At 40.5% G+C, this 17,226-nt stretch overlaps 1 protein-coding gene across 5 annotated transcripts in view; it reads right to left on the bottom strand.

Annotated features, from left to right (window-relative positions):
* The window catches only part of ERBB4 (erb-b2 receptor tyrosine kinase 4), a 578,878-nt gene that overhangs the window by 153,853 nt on the left and 407,799 nt on the right, over window positions 1-17,226 (bottom strand). For all 5 annotated transcript variants that reach the window (XM_064433627.1, XM_064433628.1, XM_064433629.1 and 2 more), the window contains exons 6-12: window positions 14,399-14,517; window positions 10,296-10,437; window positions 8,763-8,876; window positions 6,823-6,949; window positions 4,000-4,073; window positions 2,741-2,831; window positions 1,096-1,295 (exon numbers count right to left, since the gene is read on the bottom strand). In XM_064433627.1, coding sequence (XP_064289697.1) covers window positions 1,096-1,295; window positions 2,741-2,831; window positions 4,000-4,073; window positions 6,823-6,949; window positions 8,763-8,876; window positions 10,296-10,437; window positions 14,399-14,517 — 867 coding nt within the window. The remainder of the gene's footprint in view (window positions 1-1,095; window positions 1,296-2,740; window positions 2,832-3,999; window positions 4,074-6,822; window positions 6,950-8,762; window positions 8,877-10,295; window positions 10,438-14,398; window positions 14,518-17,226) is intronic.

Genomic DNA, 17,226 nt, shown 5'->3' with positions numbered 1-17,226 from the left:
AGAAAAAGCCCTACACCCTCAGGCACAGCCACAGTAAAAACTGCCAGCAGGGACAGCAAGCAGCATTTTCTTAACCTTTACTTTTTTAACTTGCATGTAAAGAAACAGCCTAATAAAATAATAATTGAAAAAGCCACACAACCAAAACCATGTGGAGAATGACCAAACAAGACTTTGTACTTCCTGTGGCTCTCCCATGGTAGGAGAAATTAGAAAAGTAACTGGGCACCAGAGACAAAGCTCCAGCTGTATTTCACCTAACACTGAAGGTACACTTACACTGTAGTGATGAGCACAGCCACTCACTCTCTCAAAACAGAGCAGACCAGCACTTCAAAGGGAGGGGAGATGAAAAAAAACAGAAATAAAATCCCTCAAAAAATAACAAACAAAAAAACCTCTCAAACCAACCAAAAAAAAGGACTAAAGTGCAAGTCAAAAATAGGACCACAGCTTGAAAAAACCCATAACAAACATTTTTGGCTGGTCAGAGCACAAAAATCAGCAATATCACTTAAACATACAGCAATTTAACGAATCTCCTCTCCTGCAAACAGTCTAACAGATGCTTAAAATGAACTGCCTTGCTGCTACAATATGCCTGTATTGATGCAATTTGCTGCCTGATTTCTATATAAACAAGTTATTTTATCTGCTACAGAGCTTTCTTTGGCTTTTCAGTACTATGATCTCAGCCCAGGTACTGGCATGTAAGCTTTCCCGAAGTAGTATTTTTTATCAGATAGGTCAAATATGAAAAGGGAGAAGCTGATGACCTAAACCAGTCCCAAAAGCACCATTCTGGATTAAGATAGGGCCACATAGGGTGGGGGAAGCAGAAGATGCTAATCCCATAGGGAAAGGGCTGTAAAGTCATGAACGCTCCATTGACAGCCTTTGGGATTCATATTTGTGAAACTGGAACATTCTCATCATGTTAAGGAAGCAGCTCTCTCTCTCTGCTCCCTTTCCTTTGTTCACACCTTAAAACATTTCATTTTCCTGCTCAGACTGGGCCAAATCCCTGGATGCTGTAAGTGCCCACAGCTCCCCTGATGCCAGGGAGCTGCACAGGAGTGAGCAGCAGGTACTTACTGCAGTTCTCTGCCCTTTTGTTCCTGTGGATCACTGTCTTCTGGCTGGGGGTGCTGAACAGGCTGGTCCAGTTGACAGTGTGGTAGTAGCACAAATTGCTGTTGTCTGTGATGTAGATGTTGCCAGCACTGATTTGCTTCAAGGACTGGAACTGCAGGGAAGTGATGCCTTGTTGCTTCAGGATGAGCAAGGAAAGGCCACTGGGGTGAGAACAAAAGTGAGAGAGAATAGGAATTAACTTCAGAAGGCACAGCTTATTTTATCTGGTAGGGAATTGCCAATTGGAATTAGTCATAAGTGTCAATGTGATCTTTCTGGAAAAGCTGAGAATTGTTGAGAAAACTTTTATTTTGTGGTAACACAAATATTTTATGAGACAACATCCAGTTCTATTGGCTAGGAAATTATGAGTCCTGTCAGGAGTGAGATACCACAAGCTGTGATGCTCATAGCACTAGGCCAAGTAAGCCAGCACAACTCCTCAACCAGTTTCATTTCATCCATTAACAGGTTGTTTTTTTGGGTTTTTTTTGAGATAATGGGCTGTTAGGAAAACTGAATAAAATTCAGGTTTTTATTTCAACAGCATTAATACCATGATAATGCTATGATATGCTAAAGAAAACGTATTAAAACATCTGTCAGGCATCAAATTAATGCCATTTCAAGTAATACAGGAAAAAATTGTTATTTTAATGGATTTTTTTTTCCCAGACCCCTTTCTACATTTCATTTTTCTTTGGTTGTAAGATGTGGTTATCACCTTTCTTCATCACAGGAACAGTAAATGATTGTCTGCACAACATGAAAATGACTGCACATATTTTATGACTGAAGATTAGTGAAGACAATATCCAGTTTCTAGGCATCCTTGAAGTTATTGTATTTTAATGATGATAATTGTTTTCCAGCTGTTCCAAATAAAAATTGCTGCCTTGGAACAGAATGCAGGGCTGTAATTCAACCTCAAGGTTTCACTGCTGTTCTTATTCTGCTCAGGTTGCTGTTTAAGATGCCAGCAGAATCCCATGTCTGATTTACTCCATCTCCAAATGGGAATCCAGGAGTTGCTGTATAAATTACTCAGGTACCTCCTTGTGCTTCCCCCAGCATTTCTTCTCTTCAAACCAATTTCTCCATCCCAGTTTCCACAAAGAAACATGACACATCTCTGGTAAAAATGGCACTACAGAGCTCATGAACACCTCACCTGCAAGGTACCTCTGTTTCAATGTTCTTCCACCTTTTACCTCTTCTTAAAACCATTTTGTTTGGGCATATGAACCTGCATGCCTAATCACAACTATATAAGCTCCTAATAATGAGGCTAGAGTTCTACTATTGATTCCTTTTAAACTATGTTTCTTCATAAGGTATTTTAAACCATAAATGTAAGTTCCAGTCAATGAGATAATAGCTGCAGCCATGAACCAAGACTGGTTTTTAAACTAATTATGTTGAGAAGGTATTACCCATTATAAACAACTGATTAGCAAAGATACCGATAATGAACACCTTGGTAACAGAGGGAAAAAATACAACAATTTACAATGTCCTTCTCAAAGGATGGTGCATTCTCTGCTACTGAACAAAGAACCACAGAAAACTAATAAAAAATTATTCCGCCAACAGAGAAGTACCTTACCTATAGAGAGCTCTCCCACCAATGGTAACCAAGTTAGAAAACACCCTGAAGTCTGTCATATTCTCAGGCCATGACTGTATGTTCAAATACCCTGAAGGAGGAAGAGGCAAATGTGAACACAAATTATTTCAGCCACACATGAGTTAGGAAGGCTTAGCCTAGAAAGGAAAGACAGTGCCAGCTTGAGGAAAATAAATAAATAAGGAAAGCTGCAGACTCTTATGCTGCTCACCACATCTCCTTCAAAAAAGAGAAGGAGAACTTGTCCTGATTTCCAAGGTGAGGGCTGTTCACTCTCTGTTCAAGCTGTGTTGTGCTGCACAGACCTCCAGAGAGGGCAGCTCCCCATGACTCTGCATCAGCACTGGGCTGAAATGCAGTACACAGAGTTAAGAACAGGGGTAATTCCACTTCAGCAGCATGTCTGAGACTGTCAATTAGTGTGTTTAGGAAAGTAAATAACATTCACCCAGGTGCCAGATTATCTTTGATATTAATTAGGAAGAGATTAAGAGTTTACTTTCATTTTTAATCCCACAGGTTTGCTGAAATTCACAACTTTTGAGAGGTGAAGCATGCTGAGCTCCACACAGCTACAATCAAGCTGTGGTGCAAAAAGGTATATTGGTAGGGTTTTTTGTGCATGAAATAGAACATAATTTTTCGCACTTTCCTACCTCTATATAATCAGAAATCAAAAGAGAAGTCAGAGCTGTCGTATTTCCCTCCCTGTCCCCCACATGGAAAAACAACAAAGTACTGAGTGCCCAGTTCTATGACCCCATTGAAAAGTCACAAAAAATGGGACAAGCCAACACCACCACATTCTACATCTGTCTTTAAATTACAAAAGCTAAATTTGCAGCAGAATTCTCTGTTAGACCAAGGGAAGGAGCTGTAAAAGGAGACTAGAACTTTCAAATGCTTTCAGGTGAAGGAAATGGTTGCCCGCATTTCAGCACCACTTTCCTCACATTTCCCTCCCTTGCAACACTTGTTCTACTTTGCTAACATGGAACCAAGATCCTTTGTCCATTTAGCATCTGCCATAATGGGTGTTCAAAGGACAGCACACTTTTGAAAATCAACAGATACTGAAATTTTCTGTATTAAACTTTCATAAAAATGACAGCGTGGTGAGCTTCATGAAAATAAGTACCTTGTGTTCTTCAGAAAACCCAACACATGACAACTATAATTGCAAAGTGAGAATGAATTCATTAATTAAAGCAGATTACAGGAGATCAGAAGTGTGTTACCTGTTATCTCTCTCACTGTTTGGAAGATATTTAATTTCTCTGGATTGATGGCAGCGATCGTGTGATACGGGTCTCTGAAAGAGTAGAATCACACAATGTGACACTCTAAATAAGAAAAGATCAGGTTCTCAAAGCCATACCATGCAGGAAACAGTATTAATTTGCTCCTATGAGGATATGCACCAAACTTCTTCAGCCTGTAGTTCCTGCAGATCTGTGTCTAGCTTCTCCCATGTCATCTTGAAGGAACATAAAGGTTCAACCCATTTGTGTTTTAGCAAATATTTATGCTATGGAAAATTAAGGAATTATAAACAACCATGGGTGACCTTCCTAAAGGAAAGATGAATTTCCAGTGTTTTTTTTTCCAGGAATGTATACCAGGACTAACAAACCTCTTCCTAAAAGGAGTGACAAGCTATAAGCAAAATTAAGCTAAGAGCATGCCAGCAGTTCCTGACACAAGGCATTTAAAGGGCACACTTTTCAGAAGGTGCTAAACAAGGATCCTCTAAAAGTATGGATCCTTGCCAAGCAAGTTTATCAATGAAAAATGAAATAATGTCCAAAATGTAAAATTTTAAACTTAGATATGCCATAGTATAAAAAGATGAAGCCGACCTAGATTTTGAGAATGCCATCATTTAGTAAATATGTTAATTTCCTCCTCTTTTTAAAAAGTCAACCAGAAGCTTAAACCAAACCAAAATTCCTCTGCAATGGCACGTTTGGGTATTTTTGTATGTTTTCTGAGAGAAAGAAACATCCCCAATAAACATGGAGCACGCATTTCCTTGTCTCCTCCTCTTGCTTTCCAGGACACGTGATTCATGGAACTGAAACGTGCAGGTGGATCTACCTGGCTCTCTTTGGGGACAGGACTCACAAATCTCTGAGGTGACACACTGCTGGGGTCACCTCTAACCACCCTGAGCAGCAAAAAAAGGAGTTCTAGAATGCTAACAAAAAAGCCCAGTAGGCCACAGAAGCATGAAACACATTTTAACAATGTGGGGCTCTCAGAAAACTAAATAACAAGTTTTGACTACATAACAGAAACACAGCACTTTGCTTTCAAATTGCATTACCATCAAAAAAGGAAAACCCTTGCCTGCAATAAACATGAGGCAGCTGAATTTCACCTCTAAATTCTGAAGATAAAATAGCATTAAAATGCAGATCTACACTTAAACTCCTTAAACAGCCAAATGTCTTCTGTTTTATCAACATATAAAACTGTAGAATAGTGTATATCTTAATGACTTTAAATAGATGTGTATAAAACATTCATAATTACATATATATATTTACATAAATTATAACAAATTCACAAAGACTTGAAATTTATGTGCTCAGCAAAGAAATAGGCTACAGAATCATAGGATCAAAACATAGGACAGGGTCAACTGCAACAGCGCAATTTCCAATGGAAACAACAACAACAACATCCTCTGCATCTTTCACCAAAATTATTCTCTGTCACCACCAAAGTTCCCCAGAGAACCAGATTTTAAGTCCCTACAATCTAAAACACTAAAAATTCATACTGTAAAATTTGAAGTTCACTGTGAATAAATGAATTTGTGACAGAAGCGAAGATAAAGTTGGAGAGGAATAAGTGAAATTGTTGTTTCTCTGTCCATTTATATAACAAACTACTTGTGTAGTCAGTGTAATTTTTTACATTTCCCTTTCATATTGCTGGTTTGCAAAATGTCATTGAAACTTTAAATAAAAAAGCTGTTCCAGACATCTAGATTTTTTCATTCATTCTCAAAGCTTCTCTTCTTTTAACCTGTACTAATGTAATCCATGCTGCAGAAAAATGTAGTGTTGCAGAACTCAGTGCCCTCATCCTTTAGGCTTGCTGAAGTGAGCTTTCTTCATCAAGAATGAGACAAAAAGTGCTACACAATTTCAACATTACATGTCCTACTCTTCTGTAAAACAGAACAGAATATTTTAACTTTCTGTTTATAGTCCAAATTTAGATATTTTTCAGACAAGTACAATTTTATTCAAGGCTGGGTTTCGTTCTTTTAATTTAGACAGATTTTTAAATGAGGTAATATAAATTTTCCTGCAAAAGAAGTTCTAAAGCTCAAAATTAAATTTCATGTAATGCACTGGATTAATCACACAAAATTGCTCATGGGCTCCAGCTGCTTGTATTGCATTTTTTCCTGTCCTGTGAGATTTAACAGGTTTCCATCCAGCCTCTCAGTGGGTCATTTGATCAGAGCAGGGCCATGTGACACTTTGGGGTTTTTCTGGTTCTATTACAATAAGCAAAATTTAATCCAAAATACTGGATTTATACACCAGTGAATTCTGGATGCCTCTGAAACTGAAACTGCAATAGATTCTTCAAAACTGATTGAGAAGAGGGCAGCTTTTGTGCATGTGTGTGTACTGACAGCCACCCAGACCATGACAAGTTATTCTAAGAGAGGCTGCCTCTCTGCATGTTCTGCATATTATTGCCATACAAAATTTAAACAAACTCGTGGAAGGTAACTTCCTTTTCTCCCTTCTGTTCTCTAATCAGGCTTTATTGTAAGCCAGTATTGAGGACCTCAAAGTAACCAGAGAATCACAGTTGTCTTTTGTCTTTTTTAGTGCAAACAATTCATCCATCCTTTCTTTTCCTAGAGGTTGAATCTTAAGAATCAAGGCAATGCATTTCTTCACAATGGAAGGCAGGAAGCTAATTTATCCTGGATCTGCTATTGCATAAAAGCAGCCTGCAGTCATCATTAAGAGGTGGATGCAATTGGTTTCAGCTGGCACCATGACATAACATCTTAACATTTTGTCACTTACCCATGAATCCCAGTGACAAGGAAGATAAGGTTGCCATTGATCTTGGTACAGTTTACAAACTTGTCAATGTTGCTGGAATCCACCGTCTGAGCTGACACCAAACTCCCTGTCCCAATGCCATCACATGCTGCCAAAACAAGGAGCTTGTGTAAAGAACTGGGAAAACAATTACTGAATCAGAACATGCTGGCCTTACAGACATGAGTCCTCATCTCATTCAGCAGAGAGGGGTTCAAACAGCATCCTTGACCCATATTCCCAAAGAAGCACATCCCAATTTAAACCAGTGAGCTACAGTACCTGCCACAGCACCCTGGCAGACAGGTTAAGGTATTTCACATGGGATCTAGAGGTGAGTATCAGCCACACACAAAATCCCACTCAGCCCAGCCTTGCCATTTCTTGGAGCACTGGGCACTACAGAAACTGAGGATCCTAACATTGCTGGGGGGAAATGCTGCTTCAGGTTTTAGCTTTTATAGTTTTCAGATTCTGTACTGCTTTAGTGTGTAATTCTGAGCTTCATATTAAGGGATGGTGAGCTCTCTGCACAGAGTGGGGAGACAAAACAATTCCTTCTCTAGCTGGGGACCAAGGACCAATGATTCAAATTCCAGGCCCAAGAGCATAAACAACATGGACTGAAGAGAGAAAAACAAGAAGGATGGGACTTGATGGACTAAAGCTATAATTGGACAATTAACTTCAATATGCAAATAGACCAGAACTCATAGAAGTGTGAGATCTCATCACCGGTCATCCATTTTGGTTCATCTTGCGTGTAGCCCTCGCTGGGCTCTTGTGCTGCCCAAGGTGGATCCATTGAGGCATCTTAATAAATCCCTACTTTATTCTTTAGCTTTGTCTAATCTCTGTTCTAGATCAGCCTTCACAAGGTATCACAGAGGTCCCATTCTCTGGTGGATTTTTGGATTTAACAATCCATGCCATAAGGCCTTTTAAGAGTTTGTATAAATAACTTTTTATTTATCAGCTCAATCAGCAAGGTTCTGGTACCTGGAGAAACTGGCAACCAGTGAGGAAACTGCTCTGTATAGCCTATGTAATTTACTGCATTTTCTGGGACACAGGATGCATCCAGGAACAAATCCCTCATGACTTCAACCATATAATGTATTCTCTCTTCCTAGCTGGGCTCCTCTAATCGCAGCTACCAGCAGAAGCTTCTACTAACATGTGATAGTTTTCCTCTTGAGAAATTAAGGAACTCCAAACCTGCGTTTTCATGTATAAAACTATCTATTCAGAAAGAACACAAATTATTTACCACAATTAAGCCAGATGTGGCTTCCGTTAGAACTGAAAATGGCAGAGGGCCATGTAGGAAAACCTATGATGTTTTGCTGCACAGAGCTCAAAGCAGGGAGCAGAAAGTCTCCTTGCTGGAGTCTAGAACAGCAAAGTAACCTACAAAATTCAGTCTTCTCAACAGAACCATCACTGGTCTGTGTTTGAGACACTGAGAAAGGGGGTAGAAGATTCTGGAAAAGCAGAGACAGATGAACGAAATGGAAACCTAATGTTATATTGACAAATGGGACACATCCCAGACATTGAAGTCAGGGTTTTTTGTATGGCCCCCTTTGGAATGACAAAAGGACAATGCTAAAACACCTCCAGGAAATACCTGTCATTAAAATAACACAATAAAGAATTCTTTCAGATTTCTCTAAAACTAACAGAGAAATCCCCTTCATTTGTATCTAATAAAAAGTAATTGGTTTGGTCATATTGCCATTACAACTTAATAAATTTTCACTCTATTGTATGTACTTGACACACAACCTACATAGCTCAAACTTTTGTGGGTATTCAAAGGCTATTCATATTCTACAACACACTCATGAAGGGCAATTCCTGCTAAAATAACACCCTGTGTAGACTACTTTCAAGTAAATTTGTACTGAACCACTGCCTACCTTTAGGACAAATGTCAGTGCAGGGCTTGCACATCTTAATGCCATTTTCTTCAACCTCCATCTTGGAGCTTGGACACGCCCGGACACAGGAGCTGGAATCCACCACAAAGTTGTCTGAAAAGAAAAAGGAGATATTGGAAGCAAGTGAATAAAAGCTCGGTGTGTTTTTGAACTATTGCTACCTCAGCACTTTCCCAATGACGTTAGTATTCAAAGTTCTGTGTTTTCAGAAGTGTATAGGCAAAACAGGCACATTATCAGAGACTTATTAAAAATCCATTTTTGTTAGGCTGGATCCCTCTTTGTCCCCCGATTTAACTTTAATATTATTATTATTATTTGCACAGAAAAAGAAGTTACACTAATGGGAGAGAAATAAAGCAAGGTGGTCTGTCCTGTCTTTTTAATGCACACAAAGTAAATCTGGGATAAAACAGTGCACAGGACAATGACAAATATTTCAATTTTTTTCCCTGTAAAACATGAGCCAAAGGGAATATAGACTGACTCTACTTAACTAAATGCTTAATACTGATAAGAAAGGGGAAAAAAGAAAGGTAAGTGTTCAATGAAGTATTTGGGCAAATAATTATATCCCCCGTAGTGCATGATATGAGGTTCTTAAACCAATCTTGATTCAACAAACCCACCCCTATTACAGGCAGAACTAGGCCCTGGTGGTCACAGCCCCTGGCTGCTGTCAATCCTCCACAGAGATTCAAAATTGGGAATTTGGAGTTGGGCTGAATTATGGCTCCATTTAATATAGATCACCCATCCTTCTTACACATAATTTATGGACAAAATAATTAATGCACAACTGTAAACCTTTATGGAATGAAAGGGAGAGTAAGAATACGATCTCCTTTAGTATTCTTTCCAATTAAACCAGACTGTATAAGTGATGACCCTATAATTTTTTCTGTTACTTATCATCTGGCTGATATCTGAGAAGCATGTGGGTTTTACATGCATGGGATTCCTCTTTTTTTAACTCTCTCTTCCCCTCTAATTTTACTCTGGAGTTTTTAGACTGCATTCCTGTCAGTATTACAAGTTTATTCCTCATTGGGACAGAACTGCTCAGGGTAACTGTGTCAAATCATTGTTACCCCAAGTTAGGGGCATCAGTATCATGAAAGCATTTGGTTCCAGGTGTGGGTAGTAGACTGTTATTTTTCTGAAACAAAAAATTCATACCCTTTTACAATCCCACTATTTTAACTATTTATTTCCACTATTTTGGAACTTGCAAATACTGATCTAAAGCATGAATGCAACAAGCAGTTGACCAGGAAAACAGAAACCACCTTTCTTTAGGAAAATCACTCTAGGATCCTCAGGAACTGCCAGCAGCACAGAATGTCACTGCCTTTAGTTATCACCTAAGTGAGTTATTACAGGCTGTGGAGTGATTGGAGGGATTGTGCTCTGCACTCAGCTCTCATTCTCTCCCTGTTTTAAGGCTCCTGAAACGCAACTGCAGCTCCCCACGAGAGCAGCAGAGAGCAGGGCAGGTAACACAGCACTCACGCGGGCACTTCTTGACGCAGAAAGCCCCGTAGGTGTACTTGGCGTTGTGGTTGTGCTCCAGCTGGAAGGTGGTGGGGTTGTACACAAAGGTCTGGGGGCACTGCGTGACACAAGCACCACTGTCATTGAAATTCATACAGGCCTGCAAAACAACGGAGGAAAAAAAAGTAATTAAATCATACATACAGCTGCTTAAAGATTTTGGTGTAAAAGATGGCCTTGATTGTTCAGACTTGCTGTGACTGAGAAACAGGATACAGAGCTCTCTAACATTCATTTTGGCTACTTGGATTTCTGCTAGGATCTTGGCAAATATGTGACTTTTTTAATTAGGGAGTTGGGTGAGCCCCTTTAATTAGCAACAGTTGCCTGTTACAACACTTCTTACAAAACCAAAACAACGCTGTAATTTGTTTCATAACTACTCACAATCAACTAATTCTCAACTTGATAGGACATTCTAAAACTGCCAAGAGTGAGCAGCTATTTATCATCCTCTAAGCAAATGCTAATGACTTTTTTGGAGGTCCAACCCTTTATATTTCTTACAGCATGAGTACATCATCCAGCTGAAAACTGCAATTCCCAATTAGGAGGCAAGAGGGATAAGAACTTCTTTTAAACTAGCACAGGAGGGGGCCATTTCCCTAAGTGGCAAGTTTAACAAGGTCAGTTGCTTCACACGCTGAGAGAGGAAAATAGGACTTTGTCCCACTTAGCATTCAGGCTCTGCCACACACAGCTGACAGAGGACAGGGCCCTGACAAATGAAGAGGAGAGTGTGTGGATAACAAAAGTAATGGGATGCAGGGAAAACAATTGACCATGCAAGGTTGGTAATTAGGAGTAGAAAGCCCCACGGATTTTGACATTCCTTATCAGCACACATCATGTCTACGGTTTTAACTACAGATTATAAGAAAACTGTTGGAGTAATTTTCACAGAGCATACCATGAATGAAAAATTTGTATGAATATAAAAGATGCAGCCTGGCTCAGATCCCTCTAGCAGTTTGAGCAGCCACTGTTGCTGGGTATTGCCTCTCCACTAACCTGTAATCCAGGCTGCTTTAGAAGTGTTAGTCTAGGAGTGAATCCTTCTAGTCCTTTTCCATTTTTCTTTGTTAAAATACAGATGGTGCTGTGTCTTTAAAGAGTCAACAAGTATAACAATAATATATGCATCCTGGCCCTTGCCTCCTGGGCTGGGACTGAGAGAAAAGAGAAAAAGATTCCTCCCTTCTGATTTTGTTAGCAGTCCTTATCTCCATTTGGATCAGGACCTGCAGGACCTTGGGACCTGCCATGCCAGAGGATTTCAGAAAGGAGAGGCTAATAATCTATCCAAGGGCAAAATTTGCTGCTGAAAGGCATGAGCAGGGAGATCTGTGATCAAAGCACTGTCCTGCATGGAGTATGTGCTAAGCAAAACTGCTGATCCTGCCTTGCCTGTTCCTTTAAAATGCCTATTATAAAACCTGCCAATTTTTTTCATAGAAACAGATTTTTATTCCCCCTTATAAAAATAAACACTTTACTCAGAACTGGAAGGCAAGTGCACCCAAGGAATAGTTAGGTGTCACTTTTCAGGTTCCACTAGGCAATCAGCCAGGCCCCCCTATGCATTTCAAGTTCTAGACCCAGTTTGAATCTGAGATAAAAACATCAGTAAAACTTTGCTTTAGCATGTTTGCTTGTATTTGTGTCAGATGATGATTACTGTCTTGCTTTTAGAACTGAATATGCAAATGAGTGCATGGCAGCAGATGGAGGAGGATGGATGAATTTTATCTACAGATATTAAAACCGTATTTAGAACAGGATGCTGTTGCAAAATGCCATAATGCTCTAAAGGATTTGTAATGCTTCATAAGCTGTACTTTTGCTTATTAATAAATACTAATTTAGTTTATTTCCTCAACCCATTTCTTACATGTTGACTTCAAAGGTACTCCATCATGTACATGACAATTCTCTGATAACAGTTGAGCAAATGCATAAAGTAAAGCACACCAATACTCCTTGGAGACATGGCAATTCTCGGGAAAAATTCATCTAGAAGATCTGGAAACTTTTAATTTATGACTGAAATGTTTTATATACATTTGTAACTGCTTCGATAATATATGCAAATTTCTAGCACTTTGTGCTAAATGCTGCTAATTTGTGAATAAAAGCACAGGAAATACACAGGGAAAAAACAAAGTTATGTGTCTCAGCTGAAAGCTAAGCACAGTTGTCTATGGCCTAAAGGGTTATACTTTTCACCCACTGCGTCTAAGCAAGTAATGACTAGGCCTGAAAATTGCCAGACCCCTGCTGAATTTCTTTTACATTGCTCTGGGGCCAGAAGAGAATGAGAATAAACCCTGGATGCCTCTCTGCTGTACCAGAAAAAACATAGCAGTTGATTTTTAGCATGTGTATTTCCACAGCTGCCACAATTCAGAAAGTCTAACTTTAGGGCTGCAGCAGTACCAAGTTATGCTGCCAATAACTTGTGCTTTGTGGGTGAGGGTCCCGAGTGATGCAGAGTCCCCAGGCAGGTGCAAAGGAGAGCTCCTTATTGCAAAAACCAGGCCTTTTTAAGCAGTTAGGCCTTTATCAGCTGCATAGTTTTAAATCATAACAAATCAAACCAACCACTATGTACCACAATGTGAGCATGTAATTATATAACTTGTTTTTCTACCCCTAATTCAGCTGACTCACTTTCCCATAGTCCTCTTCTACTTAGCAGAAGTAGCAGGCCTGAGCCATGATTTTACAAGGCCTTCCTTTTGTAAAGTTTTATTTATCAGTAACAGTCCTTAACCCTCAAAAACATCAACACATCAGCTCCGAGGATGTTCCTCAATGCTCATTTGGGAACAATGACTGCATTTTTTCTCTTCCCTTTACCTATTTATATTGTACATGACACAAGAAAGAGTGGTATTTTCTTGTCTCTCTAGTTCAAAGCCAACAGAGAACTTCCAGGCACTGTTGGATCACCCACACCATATGTGCTGAGCATCTACTCGTGAAAAGCCACTGAGAACAGCATTAGTAAATCCTCTTGGTGGCTGTCAAGCCACCAAGCATTTCATCAGCAGCCAAAGAACAGCATTTAGAGTGTTGTTTTGAAGCACAAAACCTATCACTATCAAGCAGTCAGGGCCAGCCAAGGAAAGACTCATTTTTGCCAGTTCATGATGAGTTACATACTCACAGTTTCAAAATATATACAATTTTCCATTCCTTCCTCCCAACCACACCTGGCAGTCAACTTCACAGCTATTTGTCTCTTTGAACACATGGGTAGCTTTGAAAACTCACTTCTCTGTGCAGGTTTTAAGTCTAGGCTTCTTTAGACCTAGGTTTTCTTTCCCCGAAACCATTAGCAAAACTTGTCTCATCGACCCAGTGTGAGGAGCTACACATTTTTTGAGACCAGTTTTGGCTTCTAAGGCTGCTAAAACTCTTAGAAATAATGCATTAGAAGCAAGGCACATTTTCTAAAGGTCTGACTATTTAGATTATCTATTTCTTTAAAGAAAAAGCCATTTCTTCTTTCCATCTGAAGCACACATGGAGTAACATGCATTTGAGGGAGAGTGTTTTAGGAATCTCATGGAATATCCTTCCATCTCTATGAGGAAGCATGTCCAGTAAAAATACTGAATTTAAATTAAGTCTGGCAGAAAAAGGGAATGCCTTGCACAGAGAATCTAAATAGTATTCTTGACATTCATATGAAAAGCAAGCAGAGCACTAATAAAATCCATGTTCAAATATAACAACAAATACTTGTAAAAATCTGCTGTCACCTCTGAAAGCTAATTTTGGAAAAGAAAAAGATAAAAATCACAGAGATAAGCATATTAATGGTTCCCAATCTGTATTTACAAATCTCATAGATCTGTTAATGAGTAATATTAAATAGATAAATGATGTTAATAGAACACAAAAAATCCTAAATGCTAAAATTTGCATCGTGAATCTGCGAGTGTGCATGCAGTACGTTAGAAGGGAGGAAACTGTGAATTTAATGGATTAAAGCATTAATCCATGAGTGACTGGCAGGAAGAATGAGGAAGAAGAATAAGAAAAATGCCACGTACGAAGCAGTCGGTGTCCTTGGGTCCGTAGCAGCCCCCGGCGCACTCGCGGTGGCAGCAGTCGCTGACGTAGGGCCCGTAGCAGCGTCCGTCACACTGCTCTGCACACACGGTCTTGGTCACTGCACGGGCAGGAGAAGGGACAGCGTCACACACGGGGCCAGGCACGGAGCTCTCTGACCGAGCAAAACAACCACAGCGTGCTGGGAAAATCCCCAGGAAGGGAGGGAAACGCCTCGGTGGTGCCGGTGCTCAGATCTAGAACACTTGTAGGACACCCACATCCAGAATGCCTGCAGGACACTTGGACCCAGAACATCTCCAGGACACCTTCATCCAGAATGCCTGCGGGACACTTGTATTCCAGAATTCACAGAATCACAAGGTTGGAAGAGACCTCCAAGCTCGAGTCCAACCCATGCCCCAACACCTCAACGAAACCACGGCACCCAGCGCCACATCCAGGCATGGCGACTACACCACCTCCCTGGGCAGGCCATTCCAGAACTTTATCAACTTTTCTGTAAAAAACTTTTTCCTGCTATCCAACCTGTATTTCCCTTGATGCAGAATGTCTGCAGGATTGTATTCCAGAACATCTGCACATCTGTGTCCAGACCATTTGCAGGACACCTGTATCCAGAGTATCTGCACAGTATCTCTATCCAGAATGCCTACACAATCCCCTCTTTAGGAGCACAGATGTTGCTCAAGGACTGTGGAGAAGGAGTTTTTAGTGTGCCCTCTTACCTTTGAAAATTCATGGGGAATGTTACTCTCAAATCATTAGTTTTTTTAAACAGGATATGACACCCTCTCCCCCGCCCCCCAAAAAGAGCCCACCAGTTGCATAAGAGTTTTCCCCACCAAGAACATCAACACAGAGTAAACGAGTGAAATTCATGTGAGACCACCAATGTCACAGCCAAATGGTGCCCTTGATGGCAATCCCTTTGGCAAATGGGAACAGAACAGACTGCAACCTTGGAACACGTTTGGAAACACCACTTGCTGTTTCTAACACAATTCTGCCTTCATTCACAGAATGAAGCAACAAGTTCTACCATCTGGGTTGTTGTTCCACACCACTGGGGGCTTAACCTTGTGCAAAGAATGGTCACCCAGTGGCCCATCTGCCTCGCCTCCCTCACTCAGCTGTAACCTTTACCTTTATTTTATGGAAAAAGAAATTTGTATTATCCAAACTACACCAGCCACCACTGCCTACCGTGCTGTCAGCTGTCTTTTGATAAAAGCTGGGATGATACACTTCTGCAATTAACCTTCAACATCTAGTTTTTAAAAGCATTTAATTATTTCTCTATTAAACACTTTCAGGAAGAAAGAGAAAACAAAATTCCATCCAACTTTCTGCTCAATTCTACTATTTTAATGTATAAGTAACACCTTTATAAGTACATTCTGATCCAAAAATCTCTTCACTACTTGCCAGAAATACTTAAGGTAATGCTGAAGGTTCTTGCTACATACAGTATTTATTTAGGACATAAAAATGTAAATAACTCAAGAGAAGTGATTCTTTATAATCTACAGAACAATACACTTTTAGAGCATTTTCATCTTAGTGATAACAGAGGAAAACCCCCAGAGAGAAAGAAAAGGCTTTTGTGGCTTGTGCAATCTAATTTGAGAAATTTGGGAAATTCTGTGAAGGTACTTACTGTCAACACTGCCTGAAAGGAACATTAAAAAGATTTGTTTATTTAAGTGACAGTATTGATAAACATTAAGACAGATGTGAAACAATGGCACCTGTGGTTGTATGCCACCAGCACACTGTGGTGACAGTCTTGGCTCATGAAAACGAACAAATTCCTTCCCTAGTCTGTGAGTACATCTTGTTTTCCACCAGCTCAGGATTTGCCCTGGACTGGGCACTGTCAGCCTCACAGAGAGGCAAAGCCCAGCCTTATCCTGACATAAAGGAGACCCCAATTCTCAGTGGAGGGCACAGAGGCTGTTCAGTTCACCCTACAACCCAAACCCTCTGCTCACCTGTGCCACTGCCAGGGGAGCAGCTGGTCCTGGAGCCAAGGGCCACCACCCAAAGGCTCTGCCTGCCCCTTCCCATGGCACCTCGTGTTTTGACATGGCCACAGCCAGTTCTTCATGCTCAAGGCCATGCATGGAGCCCATTGTTAAATGCATTCCCTGCTGTGCCCCACAGCTATTGGACATTTTACTTAAACCTCAGGAAGTTTTGATGTAAAGCCCTTCTGTGTGGGTAATCAATGTGAGCCACCTAATCCACCTCTGATTTATTGACCCCAGAACCAGCTGCTGCTGGGTGTGGGCCACGATGCCCACCCTGCCCATGGAGCCACTGGTTCCTCATGGAGGAACAGCTCAGTTGGCTGGAGCATGGTGCTGATAACACCAAGGTTTGGGGTTCGGTCTTGGGATGGGCCATTCACACCAGGGCTGATCTGGAGGAACACAGCCCTCTCTTTCTTCAGCACAATACTTGAACTGGATGCCTTCAAAAAGCATATTTTGCTGCTGGTTAGACACCAGCTCAAGGAGGGTCTCTACCACACTGCTCAGGGTAGGGAACACTGTGGGTTTTCCTGAAGCAAAATTAATAATTACAGCAAAAGTTTGTCACTGTTCTTCCCCAGATGTTTATTCTTCAGGGAAAACAAACAATGCCAACAGAAATGCCAATGTGTTGTTCCAGGAAGAGGCCAGAACATATTATATCTATCTCCTGCTTCACTCTATGCCATATTTGCATTATAGCTGCTAGTGAAGGCCCAGCTCTGTGGAGAACCTGCTAGGTGTCTTCAGTGGCACCACACACATCAAGACAT

This window comes from Passer domesticus, chromosome 10 (assembly GCF_036417665.1).
Source record: "Passer domesticus isolate bPasDom1 chromosome 10, bPasDom1.hap1, whole genome shotgun sequence".
In the NCBI taxonomy this organism is placed as follows: Eukaryota; Metazoa; Chordata; class Aves; order Passeriformes; family Passeridae; genus Passer; species Passer domesticus.
This window is presented reverse-complemented; position numbering and strand designations above follow the sequence as displayed.